At 35.8% G+C, this 17,118-nt stretch overlaps 1 protein-coding gene across 1 annotated transcript; it reads left to right on the plus strand.

The window, feature by feature from the left end:
- The first annotated feature begins 8,502 nt into the window (after positions 1-8,502).
- On the plus strand, positions 8,503-16,645 carry LOC110463427 (uncharacterized serine-rich protein C215.13-like). Its single transcript, XM_021518020.1, has 4 exons — positions 8,503-8,575; positions 12,338-14,275; positions 14,417-14,992; positions 16,560-16,645. The coding sequence occupies exons 1-4, from the start codon at positions 8,503-8,505 to the stop codon at positions 16,643-16,645; spliced, it is 2,673 nt and encodes an 890-aa protein (XP_021373695.1).
- The last annotated feature ends 473 nt before the right edge of the window (positions 16,646-17,118 follow it).

Consider the following 17,118-nt stretch of genomic DNA (forward strand, 5'->3'; position numbering starts at 1 on the left):
CACCCTCGATCATGATAGTGAAAGACATCGTAACTACAATTGTATCCTATCGTAACGTTAACGGAGCGCATCGGTTCGTGATGAACGTATCGGAACGTATCTGCACTTACGAGATCGTCCTAATTCGGGGACCTGATTGTGATGATCGTGTCAGAACGAGACCCGATCGTGGACTCGATCGAAACAATCCTATCGGAACGTATGTGATCGTATCTGAACGGGAGATCAGACCGTGACAGATCGTGACACCTGAAATTAACAGATCGTGATCAGGTCGCATCCGAGCGCAACAAATCGTATGAGAACGTATCGACTCGTATCACCTCGTATCCAAACCTGAAATTTCAGAGAAATTCCACGATCAGCTACGAATGGCCAACCATGTCGTTCGTAACGGATCGCACGACAGTGGGAACCTAGCATAAAGGCCTCCTCACACATAGGCGAATCCATTAAACGCAGCCTGGCGAATTGGGTAAATTTGTCAATTCTGCCGAATTTTTACCAAAACTGTTTGAAAATGTGTTACATAATTTGAAATATAACGAAAGGTAAACGTAGGGGAATTATTTGTTGCGAATGATTTACGAAGTGTGACGAACGGTTCAGTTATTCGCGACCCGCACAAACAATCTTTGTTCTTTCCGTTAGCGATTATGAACGCAAACATGCGAATCAAAGCGCAACTTTGCGCATGCTTCCGAAGGCGTTCGAACCTTTCCGAAAGGGTATTTCCGCATCCGGCCGTTACCGGACGCTATAAAAGACTGGCGAAAACCAGGTGGGGTCATTTACCTTTTAACTTTCTCCGACTCGACACCACGTCGTATTGCTGTTTGATTTTCAACTTTTTTGAAGTTTTGTAAGTGCAAAAGTATGCCAAGGGGAAGAGGAAAAACATCTAGAGCGATACGAGAAAGGCTGCTGCTGTAGAGCTAGAGAAAGCCGAGGAACCAGAGGTGCAGTCTGATGAGTAGCCATAATCTTCTCCAGATGCGACGTGCTCTGGCTCCTCTTCTCCACCTAAATCGGCCTCTGATGAACTGGTGGATGTTAAATTATTGCTGGAAGACTTCTTGGTGGGCCATAGCAGCCACATACTACAGCCTCAGGCGTTGTATATCTTCCATTTTGACGAAGTAATAACTAATAATTTTGATATTTAGCCTCCTCCTTTTATATATGAAATTCAAAAACTACACAAAACTGTTGAGATACTCAAGAAATTTAGATGCGTTATGATTCGCGTGGATTCGTATGTCGTAGTAAACCCTTCGTAATGACTCGTATGCTATCGTATGCCGTTCGTTTTTGAACGTCAACTAATCGTTACATTTCGCTTTCATTCGTCATGAAATTTCCGATTCAATTAGCTACAATACGTAATTATTCGCTACATTTCGCACTAGTTCGCAAACGATCGCAACGATTCGTCATGGGATCGTCCTCGATCGCTTGATATGCAAATTAGCTGATCACGACCTGATAACTTGCGACTTCTAACGAACGCTATGCGAAGACTTCCCGATTGGTCACGTGTTGAAACGAATTTTAACGAATGATAGACAAAACTTTTATTCGCCACAAATTTTTCAACATGCTTGAAATTTTCCGACGAACAAGACTAATCGCAACGGACACAAAAGCTCACAAACGCATCCATACTTGAATTTTACTCAAGTCCTATTCGCCAGTACACGCAAGTTGGCGTCGTGGGGTTTTCGTCTATGTGTGAGGAGGCCTTAACACATTAAACACTTGATAAGAACGAGTATCTATTTATAGCAAAAGAATAGCGGTCAGCACAATACAATGTTACATGGGTGAACTGAATCTGAATGTCACGTTTTTCAAATCTGTAAAATGGACAGAGATAAGAACGAGTATCTATTTATAGCAAAAGAATAGCGGTCAGCACAATACAATGTTACATGGGTGAACTGAATCTTAATGTCACGTTTTTCAAATCTGTAAAATGGATAGAGACCTGCTCCATTGTAAACGTTAAATCCATAGGAGTTTTTGACAAATACATTTTAGTAAGCCGGTATTAAATCGCTCTATCAATATATATCGTATATACTTATCTTTATACTATCGATAATAAGTGTGTGCATGCGTATAACATATCTAGTCTGGTAAATTAGATTTAGATATACCCATGCGTAGTTGTCTTATTTATAGCTGTGCTGATAATACTACGATATCTAAGGTCAATTATGTTCCTTGACCAGGTTTTTTACACGAGTTGTTCCCTCGTGCGTATGAAATATTGTCACTTAGACGAGAACGCACGACACACGCATGTAATTGCACCTATAACATTTGGAAATAATAATGTGTGCCAAACAACGAATGGCACTGCACCATGCATCTACTTCGTCCTTCTAAGTCTAGGACCCATCTGTGATGCCCACAGCCAAAAGAGTGGAAATCCAAATTGGTCTAAATTACTGTTGTAATAGAATGGGTGGTGAGTAAATACCCCATCTACGGAATATTCTGTAAGCGTAAAACTGTAAAACAAGATAACCACCAATATTTCATGTCATACAGAATGCCGCGTTTTTTAGTATAACACGCCCTTGTATCATTTTCTGGAGTGTATCCAAAAATGAATGCGCCCGAATTGTGTTCGCTGCCAACACTTATTTTAAGCAAATGTCTTTACTTTCGTGTTATATAATTGAGAACTATTTCCAAATGGCAATTATCAAGAACATAATTATGACAAGCTGTATATAAAAAATAAAAACATTAAGCCCGCTGACGTCTATGTATTTAGCTGTGTACACCTCACATTCAAAGAGAAAGTAAGCTGGTCAGCTTAAGAGTTGTATAACAGTATCTTTCTTTTTTTACAAAAAGTGACTTTTGTAAAGTGAAAAAAAAGTGAAAAAAGACAGGAGGTATTGAACTTGAACATCTGCCCGAATAACACAATATACACTTTTAAGTCTATTGATCTACTGACTTTTTTTTGGTGATTTGAGGAAGGACGTGGCTGTAAGAAAATTCCTTAGCTTCATACAAAAGAAACAGTTGTGAATTGTATATATACTCCGATATACTGTAAATAAAGAATCACATATCGTCATTTTCTTTCTTATATATTTATATACAAGATAATTTATTGACCTTTGAGACCTTTAAGACGAAGTGTTGTACATTTCCTTCGGCCTATTACACTGTAACATATTAAAAGGTCAAATAAGACGCTATGACAATATTATCTGAGTCCCTAACGATTTAGCTAGCACATAACTTAAGTCTCTATGTGCAATTTCACTGAACCACGTAGGTTGGGAATATTAACTGTCCGTGCAGAGGTCTTAATTGAAACAGCCACGTAAGTATCAACTAAATGACTTATATTTGAAACCGGAAAGAATATTCAGCAAAGAACAGTTATTTATATTTCTACAACGATTTTTGTATATTTCGCGATCGTCAGTGATAATATGTTGATCATTAGTGCCAAAGGGTGTGCTTTATGTTCATATGTGAAATGAAATATGATCAAGGTCAAATGGGGAGATACTTCAGAAAGTCCTCATTGTTTTTAGTTGAAGATCAAAAAGACTTACAATTGAGGCTAACTACCTGATCCATTCATATTTTAAAACTTTACGTGACTTCTTGAGGTTTTGAAGTATCAAAACTTCTTTATACTCAACTCAGTCAAGTAAACCTCATATGTATATTCATATTTTACGGCATTAAATAAAGTGCCTTTGTCTCGACATTGTTTAAAAATAATCAAAAACCGATTATTGATAAGAGATATGACCATATTAAATCTAAAATTTTAGTTTGAAATATGATAATTCAATAAAACGTGTTTTTTTGCACACATTGCGAAACTCTAAGGTAGTACAAATAATACGGTATCGATAACCACTATTAATCAGTGTCATTTAATGTTTTAAAATCACATGTGAAGTGAAATACAATGAAAAGACGGTAAAAAATACTAAAATACAAAAGTCATTACTGTTTTTAGAAAGAAGACAAAAAAATATTGCTGTTGCGTCTGGCTAGTTAAAGTTCTACAACTTTATCAATTCATACTTTAAAGCTTCAATATAAAATAGAGAGAAACCTTTTTGTTAAGTGGATTTCAATGTAGTTCTTTGAGAAACTATACTGTATAACACGCAATGTTCGTGGATACTTTCCTTCGTGGTTTGAAGCTATTTCGATCGTTTCGTGGAACACACTTTCGTGGATATTCTATATTAACAAACAGTAGACACGTGTATCATTCAAATTCGTTGTATTTATTTTCGTTGTTCAATAGCAACCACGAATACCACGAATGTTTATAAACAACGAACATTTCGTGTTATACAGTATACCACAGCGTCGAAAACGCATGCATAATGTAACAAATTAAGGCCATACGAAAACTGCTCACACAGCTAACATGGGCTAAAGAGACACCAAAACAACAGAAAAGTCACAAAATACATCAAAACAAAATTGTTGCTACTGTATACACCTTCTACATTAAAGATGAAGATTGAAAATTCTAAGGTGTTTAGGCCATCATAATGGCTACCGTATCGTTAGAGAATATAGGGCACCAACGTTCTAAGACATCGAGAACACGTCTTTATGGTGAACACTAAAATTCACAGTTAAAATTCGCCTACATTTTGTGAGAACATTTGTTAGCTCGTGTTTGTTTTTGACAGGAGCAATTAATGTCACTCATGTTGTTCTTAATAAAACACAATTTCGATTATAAAAAAAATACAAAAATTGCAGTTCTCTTTCACTGCCTGCACCATTGAAACTGTTATGACATAACTGCAGGCTCTGTATGCACCCCCTTACGGATAGTTCAAATAAATCAGTTTTATGTTTTATGTACATCAAAAGAATCGTGCGGCAACATCAAGGTGAAATTCACTGGCTTTAAAGTCGGGTGTCGCTCCGATGTAACCATCAAATGACAGCTATCAGCATAGCGATTGGTCATAACAATACCCTTCAATCGTAATGATATGGCCAAACGTTAAGCACGTTAGCCGTCATATTCTAATAAGCAACGGTTATTATTGAGAATCAGATGCGCGTGTTAAAAAGGTGGTTGATTTCACACTGATTTTAATCATAATATGCAAGTTAAAAAAAAACAGTCATATTGTGTAAATTGTGTATATCGTGTTTACTAGAAGAGAATCTGATCAAGATTTCAATATATCTTGATGAATATATTTATATGTTTGTTTGGGGTTTTTTTATTTGCGAATTCGTTATGAGAAGCACATTGGAAAATGACAATTCGCGACAATTAAGTAATTTTTAGGACTTTACTTTGCTGTGCTTTGCAGGTAAAAATTATAAAATAGTAAAGTTCTATGTCTTTCTTTTTAGGGGGACCACACACGTGTTTCTTGATTTCGGTGGGACAGGCTATGATCATGTCCCCGATAGCTGTGGCTGCCACACTTTTGTGTGTGCTTAGCCTGACAACAGGTATGTATATTTCATTATTGTGTTATCAAACGTCATACTCATATTTACCATTTTTAGAATTTTTCCATACTCATTTGGTCGACCTGTTCACTGTTGTGACCATTTTTTTTCTATTGAAGGAGGTAATGCTGCACAATATATATAAATTACATACACTAACATTGACGTCTGTTTTATTCTATTCGAAATATGTTGTTATTATGATCGATATTTCCATCTGATTTGTTTTTCCTTTTTTTTTTTCATTGTGTGGTTGTTGTTTTTTTGTAATATACTGTTGGCTCACTTATAAAACAAATGCTCTTATAATCATCTTATGATGCCTGTATATATACAGGTACATGTATCTATCTTTACAGATTTATAATCAAATAAATAAAGTGTATTATAATGTAAATAAGGTGTTAATTTTCATGGTTGTATAAGTATGTGCCGTTAATTTAAATATATATATAAATGAATCGTATACTTTTTTTCTCGTGCCTCGCACCGAGCCGTTGGTACTATTTTTATTTTTTTTATTTTTTTTTGCTCTCTTTTTTTAATTTAAATTACCAATTCTACTTTCTCATTTTTATTCGATTCAACTATTTTGCTTCTTCTTTCATGCAAGTTTTATACGCATATCTGTACATACGTTTACTTTTATTTCCATTCCTTTATTTCTCACTTATTTTTTTAAATATGTGCTTGTGCGTGTTAAATTTTCATAAAAGTTAGTTGCGTTATTTACTATACCATAGCTTACCTCGGATAACAATGGTTTTATCTGTGTATTCTTATTAGTTTGTAGTGCGTATGGAAATAAGAATACTGTAATATTTTCGTTCCCGCTCTGTAATTGAAGAAACATTTTCATGTTACCACCGTCTAATACTAGATGAGAATAGATTATGCGTAGTATTCAAAGTAAAAATCGTTCATGCCAAACATACCTCATTTTCATTTAGACCTAACTATTAAAGAGAAACAACTATTACGTTACAATACCTACATGTAAGTAACAGCTTAATCATAGTTAAAGCTCAAACTGATGGACTGTGTAATATACAATTGTACACGAAACAACTAAGTAGTTGGGTAAAGCATGCTAACTATTATGAATACGATATAACATATATAAAGGCAAATACATATATTAATATTTTCATCCAGAAAGATCGATTTTCTCATTGGACGTAGGCTATTTTCGAATGTTTTTACAACTCTTCAAAGGTGTCTCTTTTAAACAAAAAAATAACCTTTATAGTTATCTTGAGCCTATAGTATTTTATAAACAAGGAAAGGGGATAGTGGTTTGACTCATGCCTGCTTGTGTGAGGTTTAAAATGTTCTTAAATTCTAGAAAAACAATCGGAACACTTCCTTTTGTTAAAAGGCAAATATTGTCGTCTAATTTTTCTGACATAATTCATTTTTTGCATTATTGTAGGTAATAATATGTAATGCTGAGAGAAAATTTGTATGCAAGGATTCCCGAAATTACTGCAATTTTTCATTTATTTATTTATTCTTTTTATTTAACTTGTTTTCACACCCTGTTGATTTCATAACTATTAAGAAGGGGGTTATTAATGTTATTTCAACAGTTTGATGTTGCGGGCTTTGAGAGAAACAGAATATCGAACTAGTGATTATGATTCATATTCAATGACAAGAATTACTTACTCTCTGGATAGCCTCTAGGTACATGTACAAACTGTTGATATGATAAACAGAAAAAATATAATTCGCAAACTGGTTGCTGGCAAATAAACAAAATTCCATTGTGAAATATGTATAAGTGAATAATTTTAAATGCATTTATAAACAGTGTCTACACGACCAGTATATCTATAAGTAGCTGAAACCTACTAATAGTTCTTCAAAAGAATAGGAACTTCCCTACTACACATGGAAAGGTACTTCACCAAACACATGAATTGCAATCCTTAACTGATTACGAATCCAAAATATAAGTCTACTTATTTATACGCAGGAGTTGAAAAGAAGAATGCGTGCCTCGAACTAAAGTTATGTTGCTTTATCATATACTCATATTCACATATCCTATTAGCATTGCAGGCGTCTTCTGTGTGCTAGCACTACAAGTTTGAAACAATAAGATGGATCCTGTTGGAAGTAGTTATTTCCTGCGCTATATCAAATATAAAAAGGGAAATTAATTTTAGATTTATTCAGTCATGATGAAAACCGAAACATAAAATCAATAAAACAGGGAGTGAGAACTAACAGGTAGATCATTCGAAGAATGATTATGAATGGCAAGCATTTAAAAAAATAACTAAAAAATTGAAATATGTATTTGGTTTCAGACACACGTATGACGTTTATATATATATATATAATATCTTCAAATTATATTATCTGTTTCAAATAATTTCCTTGATGAGATGAAAGCGCTTAAGACGTGTTGTAAAGATTTTTTCTTTTTATATATTCCGTCTTTGCGTATTGCAGAGTTATCTTCTCTTGGGAGCAGGTATTGATTGTTACGTCACTTGTTTGTGAGAGTAACGTCATCAATTTTTTTGAGAAAACGACGTAATTTTCTCACACAAACCAATGACGTAACAATCAATACCTGCTCCAAAGAGAAGACAACTCTGCAATACGCAAAGATGGAATATTCCGATGCAGAAATACTTCAAGATCTGTATCTTGAGAAAGTAAAAATAGGTTAAGATATATTTCATGTCAGAGATACATTACATTTACTCAATTGATAGACATATTCTGAGGATTAGCTAGTGCACAAAGTTATACAAGTAAGAATTAATTTTAAATAAATATATTTTAATTTCAATGAAAATATATTCATTAATCCAATAAGTACGATCTGGAAACAAGTATGTAAATGAAAATTGCGTTTCTCCACTTTTGAGCAAAGCCCGTTTCAAATGGAAACCAAAAATAACGTTCTTTTATAAAACGATAATAAAACATTGATGTAAAAGATAATTAGAGGGATATGATGGCTTTGCTTGTTTTATGATTTACGTCCTATTTAAAACTGCTATGGTGGTGGTGAAAAGCCGGAGTAACCAGAGAAAAACACCATTCTCCGACCAGCACCTGGATATGATGGCAAGTATCCTTGTGGGAAATGGGATTATATGAAACTTCCAATACACAAGCATTGAGTGAGAAATGGTCTAGTAATAAACATACACCAGCGCGAACGTGGGNNNGAGGAATTGGCATTAGATCAAGAGTTAAGCTCCAAATCATTACTATAAATGGGAATAAACAAATATTGATTTTTATTTATTTTTTTGTTACAGTATCACATTAAATATTCGTGGGAACTTCCTGTCTTTGATTAACTATTTCGAAAAGTGTCTTCTTCCAATCAATTAAATACATAATACATTTGTCTATATGATGTGTGTTTCTTGTTCGTGTACGTTTACAACAAAAAAATATAGACAATGGGTTGAAAAATGTCATTGATGTCAAAGAAACATAAGACATATCTACGTTTCATCCATAGAGCGAAAATAGGTTTTTTTTGCATACATTATGTTTTTTTACTTACAAATGTTTTTTTGAAAAAAGAACAAATCATATGTTCCTCATATCCCCGAGAGAAAAGTAAGTTTAGTGAGAATACACTGAGATAATACAATACATGGAAGCCTTACTTAACCGTCAGGTCCGCCGTAGTTACGTAGCATTTTAAACTGTCGTTTGTTTGCTGCGTTTTAATATAATTTATAGACAGATATAAAACAGTTGTAACATAAAAAAATACATTTTTAATATAATGTATATATAAACACGTCGAGCTATGTAGGTCTATTACCTTTGCAAGCGTTTAGTGTATGTTATTATTCCAGATTGAAATAGATATTGATGGAAAAACGTTGTTTCCTGTATAATGTCCGATTTAATTATAAGTATTTATGTCTGTGATGAAAAAAATATTTAATTTTCAATGAAAAAGATAATTTTCAAATGAATCGACACCATCTGGAAACAAACGTTGCAGACTAGACGTCTAAGTAAAAAATCAGACAAAAGGGAAGTTAGTTCAACTTTTACATCTGTATTTGATATTGACGGAAAACATTAAATTAAATAAAAGAATAAAAGAAAAACAAAAAATAGCCAGTAGATACTGGAGGAAAGGTAAAGCATGTCATGCTGTCAGAATAAAAATAAACTGAACTATTTAACATGTATATTAGCTTTCAATAAAATGCATATGATGTTTATATATTGTAAAATTCCCAGGTAGAAATAGGTCGGAACTGGAACATGTGCTTTAGAGAACTAATAACATAAATTCAATTAAATGGCAGTTGGTTTAAATATGATGATTTTCAAATTATATCAAATCCAATTGTAAACATGTTTCAATCAAACTGTTTTAACTAAACTAATTGTAATAGCCAAAATTCACGTTTTACTTATATTGTTACAATGAGAATTCTTAACAATACGATACAACTTCTTTTCCGCCTTTAGATAGGGAATATACATGGACTTAACCTATGTCTGTATTTGGTGTGCTTAAGAGGGAATGTAAAATATAAAAACCCTAATGAAAACAATTTATCTGAAAAATAGGTTCAGGGACACCCCGGAATTATACATGTCTATGACCTAATGAATGGAACGGATTAGTTCCGGGTGATCGTGTCTCATTCCACCCCCTCGAACATTTATCTTTGCCTTATATTTGCCTTACTAATAGAAGTTATGTTAAAAGTTTAGATCCCATTTTTCAGTGCATTATCTGCTTCATGCTTCAATAACGAAGGTTTTCATAATCATTCTTCCGTTCCGTTAAAGTGAATACATTTACATGTTTGATGTTTTCCCCTGTTGTATGGTAATATTTTTCTGTACGTTTACTGTTTGTTTTGTACGTGAATATTTCTAAAATATCCTTTAATATTTTGTAATTGGATGCCGTTAAGCAAACTAGACACGGAACAACTGATAAGCTTAATGATAAGACAACGACATTGTTTTATCCAAAATATGTATGCATAATCAAAATTAATAACAAATCATACACATGGGGATTGCAGATTATAGATCTGATGAGAAGAAAAACAAATATATTTATACTTTTTCAAGATGTATATGAATTTTTTCTGTTTATTTGTTAAGCTGACCATGCTTTGAAAAAAATGACCTCGACAGCTGTGTTGAATAGTCACACTTCATTGTATACTATTACTTGTGTATTGTGAAAGGTAAATACATTTAGTCCATACTTACCTGATCATTGCCACGCCTTCGGTAATGGTCATAACAATTTAAGGATAGGCCAACCTGACTTACTTACTTTGGCACAATAAATACTTATGTATGCATAATGTAATATTGGCACACATACTTATCAATGAACGTCGCTATGACATCTACCTGTGATATTCATGTTTATTTGACTTCATTCGTTTGATCTACCATATTTTCTATCTGCTAGAAGTCGTAAAAAACGTAAAGCACATAGAACCACTGTCTCAATATTGAAAATAAAAAAAAGTACTTATTGACTAAAGAAGCATTCTTAAATATAAGGATGTATATAATTATCCTGAATTTCGAAATAATGAACAGTTTTGTAGAGCTAAAATCAAAGCAGTCGTTTTCTTATCGGAATAGCGTTACCGTTTACGATAGTAACTGTCAGTTTGCATTGAACTTCGTTTTTATCTCGAACATTATATCTTGAATTAAATTAAAAAACAAAACAAAGCACCAAATCTAAACATATCTTTAATACTTTCTGTATTGTCACACTCCAACTATTAAGTTATACAGACAAAAGTGTTTAAGACTTTTTATTATTAATCCCATGGTAAAAATGTAGTATTGATGACGTAATATCGATGTCAATATGAAGTATCCATGTAACAAAACGTCGTGTCGAAACATCCAAATAGATCTTAGACTACGTTTTTGTTGAGTAGATTCATTATTTTTCAAAATACTTTAAGAATCATGCATGCTGAAGATAGATCAGATCTAAGGAAAAGGGCTGCAGATTAGTTTACGAAAATAAAACTGAAATGAAAATCGCACAAACAATGCAACCGTGTTTCAAACTCTTAATACTAACAGTCTAACCAACTCCTAAGTGGGGATAATGTTTGGTTCCCTATAAAACTTGGGGAATTTCTTCTGTAACCATTGTTATTGCTAAACATGAGACCCAAAATGATTCTATAAAACTTGCCATCTTTCACATTTCCGTCTTTTCCACTCTGTTGCTAGCCCCTTCATAGTGTCTGTCGAGATCCTCATTGCCATGAATTATAATTGTAGATAATAGAGAAGATGTTGTTGTTGTTGTTGTTGTTGTTTGCCTTAGATTTGGTATTCCTGACGCTCTAATATCATTTGAACGAGAAAACCAGTCCTTTCTTCGTATGTACCTTATAACCGTTCAACGTTGGGTTAAACTCTTTAAGACAGACTTGGGATTGCATGAATGCCTGACGTAATAAAATTTGTCAAAACGAATGATGATAATTAAACAGGATACATTTTAAATTATCTAAATACAAAAAGTTCCTACTGTTGTTTTTTAAATGAATATTTTATACTTAATACGGAATTTACTCGATAATAATATCTTAGTTTAACATATTATAGTTATGAGAGTCATTTTTTCTCTTAGAATCAGTTATGATTAGGTAAAATGTCAAAGAGTTCAGTATTTTGTCTAATACGTCAAAGAATTTAGATTGATTGAGGTGTCTCAGAGTAAACTATCGTTGGCCCATATGTGCATGAATCAAATTGTGATTGAGATGTTGCTCACAAGAATCAATCAACAATGTCAAGCTAGGTTCTTTATCAAAGACAAATATCTTGTTTCTGTTTAATTCTTTAGTCCAAGGCTCGACAACAGGTCCTACTGTCAGTAGCTCACAACAAATGAGCTCAAGTTCTTCGAGTGCTAGTACACAGCAAACGACAACGATTTCGCCTATCGGTAGTACACAAGAAATTAGTTCTAGCTCACCCAGCGGAAGTACACAACAGATGAGTTCCAATTCAGCCAGCGGAAGCACACAAGATATGAGATCTAGCTCACCAGGCAGTAGTGCGCAATACATGAGCTCTAGTTCACCTAGCGGTAGTACACAGCAAATGGGTTCAAGTTCACCCAGCGGTAGCACACAGCAAATGAGTTCAAGTTCATCCAGCGGAAGCACACAGGATATGAGTTCTAGCTCACCAGGCAGTAGTACGCAATACATGAGCTCTAGTTCAACCAGCGGAAGCACACAAGATATGAGTTCAAGTTCATCTGGCAGTAGTACGCAATACATGAGTTCAAGTTCATCCAGCGGTAGCACACAGCAAATGAGTTCTAGCTCACCAAGCAGTAGTACGCAATACATGAGCTCAAGTTCATCCAGCGGAAGCACACAAGATATGAGTTCTAGCTCACCAGGCAGTAGTACGCAATACATGAGCTCTAGTTCACCTAGCGGAAACACACAAGATATGAGTTCAAGTTCATCTGGCAGTAGTACGCAATACATGAATTCAAGTTCACCCAGCGGTAGTACACAGCAAATGAGTTCAAGTTCACCCAGCGGTAGTACACAACAAATGAGTTCAGGTTCATCCAGCGGAAGCACACAGGAAATGAGTTCTAGCTCACCAGGCAGTAGTACGCAATACATGAGCTCTAGTTCACCTAGCGGTAGTACACAGCAAATGGGTTCAAGTTCACCCAGCGGTAGCACACAGCAAATGAGTTTAGGTTCATCCAGCGGAAGCACACAGGATATGAGTTCTAGCTCACCAGGCAGTAGCACGCAATACATGAGCTCTAGTTCAACCAGCGGAAGCACACAAGATATGAGTTCAAGTTCATCTGGCAGTAGTACGCAATACATGAGTTCAAGTTCATCCAGCGGTAGCACACAAGATATGAGTTCTAGCTCACCAGGCAGTAGTACGCAATACATGAGTTCTAGTTCACCTAGCGGAAGCACACAAGATATGAGTTCAAGTTCATCTGGCAGTAGTACGCAATACATGAGTTCAAGTTCACCCAGCGGTAGTACACAGCAAATGAGTTCAAGCTCACCTAGCGGTAGTACACAGCAAATGAGTTCAAGTTCACCCAGCGGTAGTACACAACAAATGAGTTCAGGTTCATCCAGCGGAAGCACACAGGAAATGAGTTCTAGCTCACCAGGCAGTAGTGCGCAATACATGAGCTCTAGTTCACCTAGCGGTAGTACACAGCAAATGAGTTCAAGCTCACCTAGCGGTAGTACACAGCAAATGAGTTCAAGTTCACCCAGCGGTAGCACACAGCAAATGAGTTCAGGTTCATCCAGCGGAAGCACACAGGATATGAGTTCTAGCTCACCAGGCAGTAGCACGCAATACATGAGCTCTAGTTCAACCAGCGGAAGCACACAAGATATGAGTTCAAGTTCATCTGGTAGTAGTACGCAATACATGAGTTCAAGTTCATCCAGCGGAAGCACACAAGATATGAGTTCTAGCTCACAAGGCAGTAGTACGCAATACATGAGCTCTAGTTCACCTAGCGGAAGCACACAAGATATGAGTTCAAGTTCCTCTGGCAGTAGTCCGCAATACATGAGTTCAAGTACACCCAGCGGTAGTACACAGCAAATGAGTTCAAGTTCACCCAGCGGTAGTACACAACAAATGAATTCAGGTTCATCCAGCGGAAGCACACAGGAAATGAGTTATAGCTCACCAGGCAGTAGTACGCAATACATGAGCTCTAGTTCACCTAGCGGTAGCACACAGCAAATGAGTTCAGGTTCATCCAGCGGTAGCACACGGCAAATGAGTTCTAGCTCACCAGGGGAAGCACACAGGAAATGAGTTATAGCTCACCCTAGCGGTAGCACACAGCAAATGAGTTCAGGTTCATCCAGTGGAAGCACACAGGATATGAGTTCTAGCTCACCAGGCAGTAGGACGCAATACATGAGCTCGAGGTCATCCAGCGGAAGCACACAAGATATGAGATCAAGTTCATCTGGCAGTAGTACGCAATACATGAGTTCAAGTTCACCTAGCGGTAGTACACAGCAAATGAGTTCAAGTTCACCCACCGGTAGTACACAACAAATGAGTTCAGGTTCATCCAGTGGAAGCACACAGGATATGAGTTCTAGCTCACCAGCCGGTAGCACACAAATAGGTTCTACTGCCAGTGCTACGCAATCAACCACCGAAACAACGACGACGACAGCGATTCCAACGACAACAAATTATCAATCCACTTCCACCCAGCAAACAACTACAACAAATGCTCAACCCACTTCCACCCAGCAAACAACGACAACAAATGCTCAACCCACTTCCACCCAGCAATCAACGACAACAAATGCTCAACCCACTTCCACCCAGCAAACAACGACAACAAATTCTCAACCCACCTCCACCCAGCAAACAACGACATCAACTAACGCCATTGATACAACTGCGTGTGTAAATGGAACCGGAAGTTGTTTCCTCCAGGACGATTCGCTGGGTGCTGGAGGTAAGATTCATTTTTTCTAATATCCTTAAGATAATTTATTTAGTATACGTAATCATTACAATATGCGAAAGTGTTAGCATTACGGGGTCAAAAAACGATTAAAACAGCATTACAAAACGCATAGACACATAATGGTCTCATTTAGGTTGAGGAGCCGGTACGCCATTTCATTAAATCTTCCCAGCAAATTAAAACACTTTTCGCAGAATTCTACCATATAAGCTTGTATAGATATATGGGCCAGGATAACTTGTTAAACAAGTTATCTCCTGTATATAGTAACTATCTTGTATCTAAGAGGATATGTCAAATAATCCGTTTGACCAATGTTATGTCCGCAGCAAATTCTTCCCAAATGTTTGGATTTAAAACTGAATATAAAACTCTCCCTTAGTATACTACATGTGTTATATGTTGATTCACAAATGGTATGTAGTATTCTTCTATTAAGAAAAAGTGGGGAAAACTAAGATACATATATGTTTTTGTATTTTGTTATCAGGTATAAGAACTTCATTAGGCTACCTACGTAGTAAGCTTCTTTTGGAAATGCTGGTCTATTTTTTGCACTGTGACTTTTTACATTATTTATCCCTTCGCTTTCCCGTAAAGCCGCGCACCGACACCACTCTACAGCCTGATTTGACACTATCGTAATCTCATTCAGTATAAACAGTAGAAAGATAGCGTATTTATGTTTGGCTGTTTATCATGATTGTCATGATTTAGCGCATTCCAACTACGAAAACTAAAAAGTGTTAAAATAGTGTTCCCCCTATTTTTGGGTTTGCTTATCTTACCGTCAAAACATTATACAGTACATGGATTGTCCACATGCTGCATGTGCGTCATAATAGCCAATTCCCTTAAGAAAATAATTATATCTACATCTAGATACATGTACAACAAAAGAGTATTATAACATAGTATTAAATTGCATTGAGGTAAATAGCATGTACATTATTTATTGTTATATACAGCTGAAGCTCGCTTGAAAACAAAATGTTAGCCTTCCAATGGAGTTGTTAGGGGGGAAAAAGAAAAAAAGGGTATTGATTCAATATTGACGGTAAGCTAGGTGACAGAAGAAATGATATAGCATTAATGTATTCTTTTCACACAAAAATATGAATACATATTCATACTGATAAAACATTGGCAGGTACTCATTATAAAGCATACCTTTCGGCTGGTTCCCGCATAAAACCTTAACGTAATACCATCGTTCTATTTCCATGAGTCATTGATTCACTGATTGGTTGATGGGGTTTACTGTAATTTTCCGGTTATTACAGAGCCTAGGAAAAAATTACCAATTTGCTATTTTGCTTATCACCAATGCATGCCAGGATACCTTTTCTTTAAACCATTCTTATCTGCGTCTCCAGCGTAATATGCCGCTATACAACCTTAATTAACCAACATCTCTCTGAACATACCGTGGCACCGCGGGTTTTACATACCTGAATGACGAGAACCTTTGTGTAACAAACATTGTACGTAATGTCTGCATTTTGGTTTCAACGATGAATTACAGAATTAACTTTTCTTAACTCGTTTGTTCCAGCATCTTCCCTCTGCGACTTCGTCTTCGTTCGTCAGCTGTTTATATCCGTCTCCATGACATTGGTGACGTATGTGCTGAAGTTGTAGGATGCCGAACTGTGGTAGATAGAGTTACACCACTGAACTGCTGGACCAGATCTCTGTTGGATACATCATACACCAAAAATAGAAATAAATAATAGTTCTTTACCTAATTACGGGTGGAATACGAACAATCTAGAATTACAATATGTGCGATAGACATAAATACAAAAATGAATTACGAATTGTATTTGTTGGAAAGAGTCAAGACTAAGCTATGGAACCCACTTAGTGTACAGCTGCCAGGATAAAAAACCGAACTAATTTCTGTTGGACATAAGCAAGATTAAAATACGTAACTTACAGTGAAAATTAAACAACGTATCTAACTTTCGATGTGCAGGTCATTACTGACGCATGGAATTAAGTTATGTTGGAAAGGACCAAGACTTATGTGTAGACAGCAGTGGCGGATCCAGAGGGGTGGGTGTTGGTTTTTTTTTTGGGGGGGGGGGGCTTCAAGAAACCCCTTCACCTTG

The sequence above is a fragment of the Mizuhopecten yessoensis genome, unplaced genomic scaffold (assembly GCF_002113885.1).
Source record: "Mizuhopecten yessoensis strain PY_sf001 unplaced genomic scaffold, ASM211388v2 scaffold10905, whole genome shotgun sequence".
NCBI classification, from domain to species: Eukaryota; Metazoa; Mollusca; class Bivalvia; order Pectinida; family Pectinidae; genus Mizuhopecten; species Mizuhopecten yessoensis.

Excerpts from the sequence above, each read along its gene's own strand:
- LOC110463427 (XM_021518020.1), top strand. The coding sequence starts at position 8,503 with ATGGTGGTGGTGAAAAGCCGGAGTAACCAGAGAAAAACACCATTCTCC. Across the intron at positions 14,276-14,416 it reads GAGTTCAGGTTCATCCAGCG|GCAGTAGGACGCAATACATG; the intron begins GTAGCACACGGC and ends CTAGCTCACCAG. Across the intron at positions 14,993-16,559 it reads CGATTCGCTGGGTGCTGGAG|CATCTTCCCTCTGCGACTTC; the intron begins GTAAGATTCATT and ends CGTTTGTTCCAG.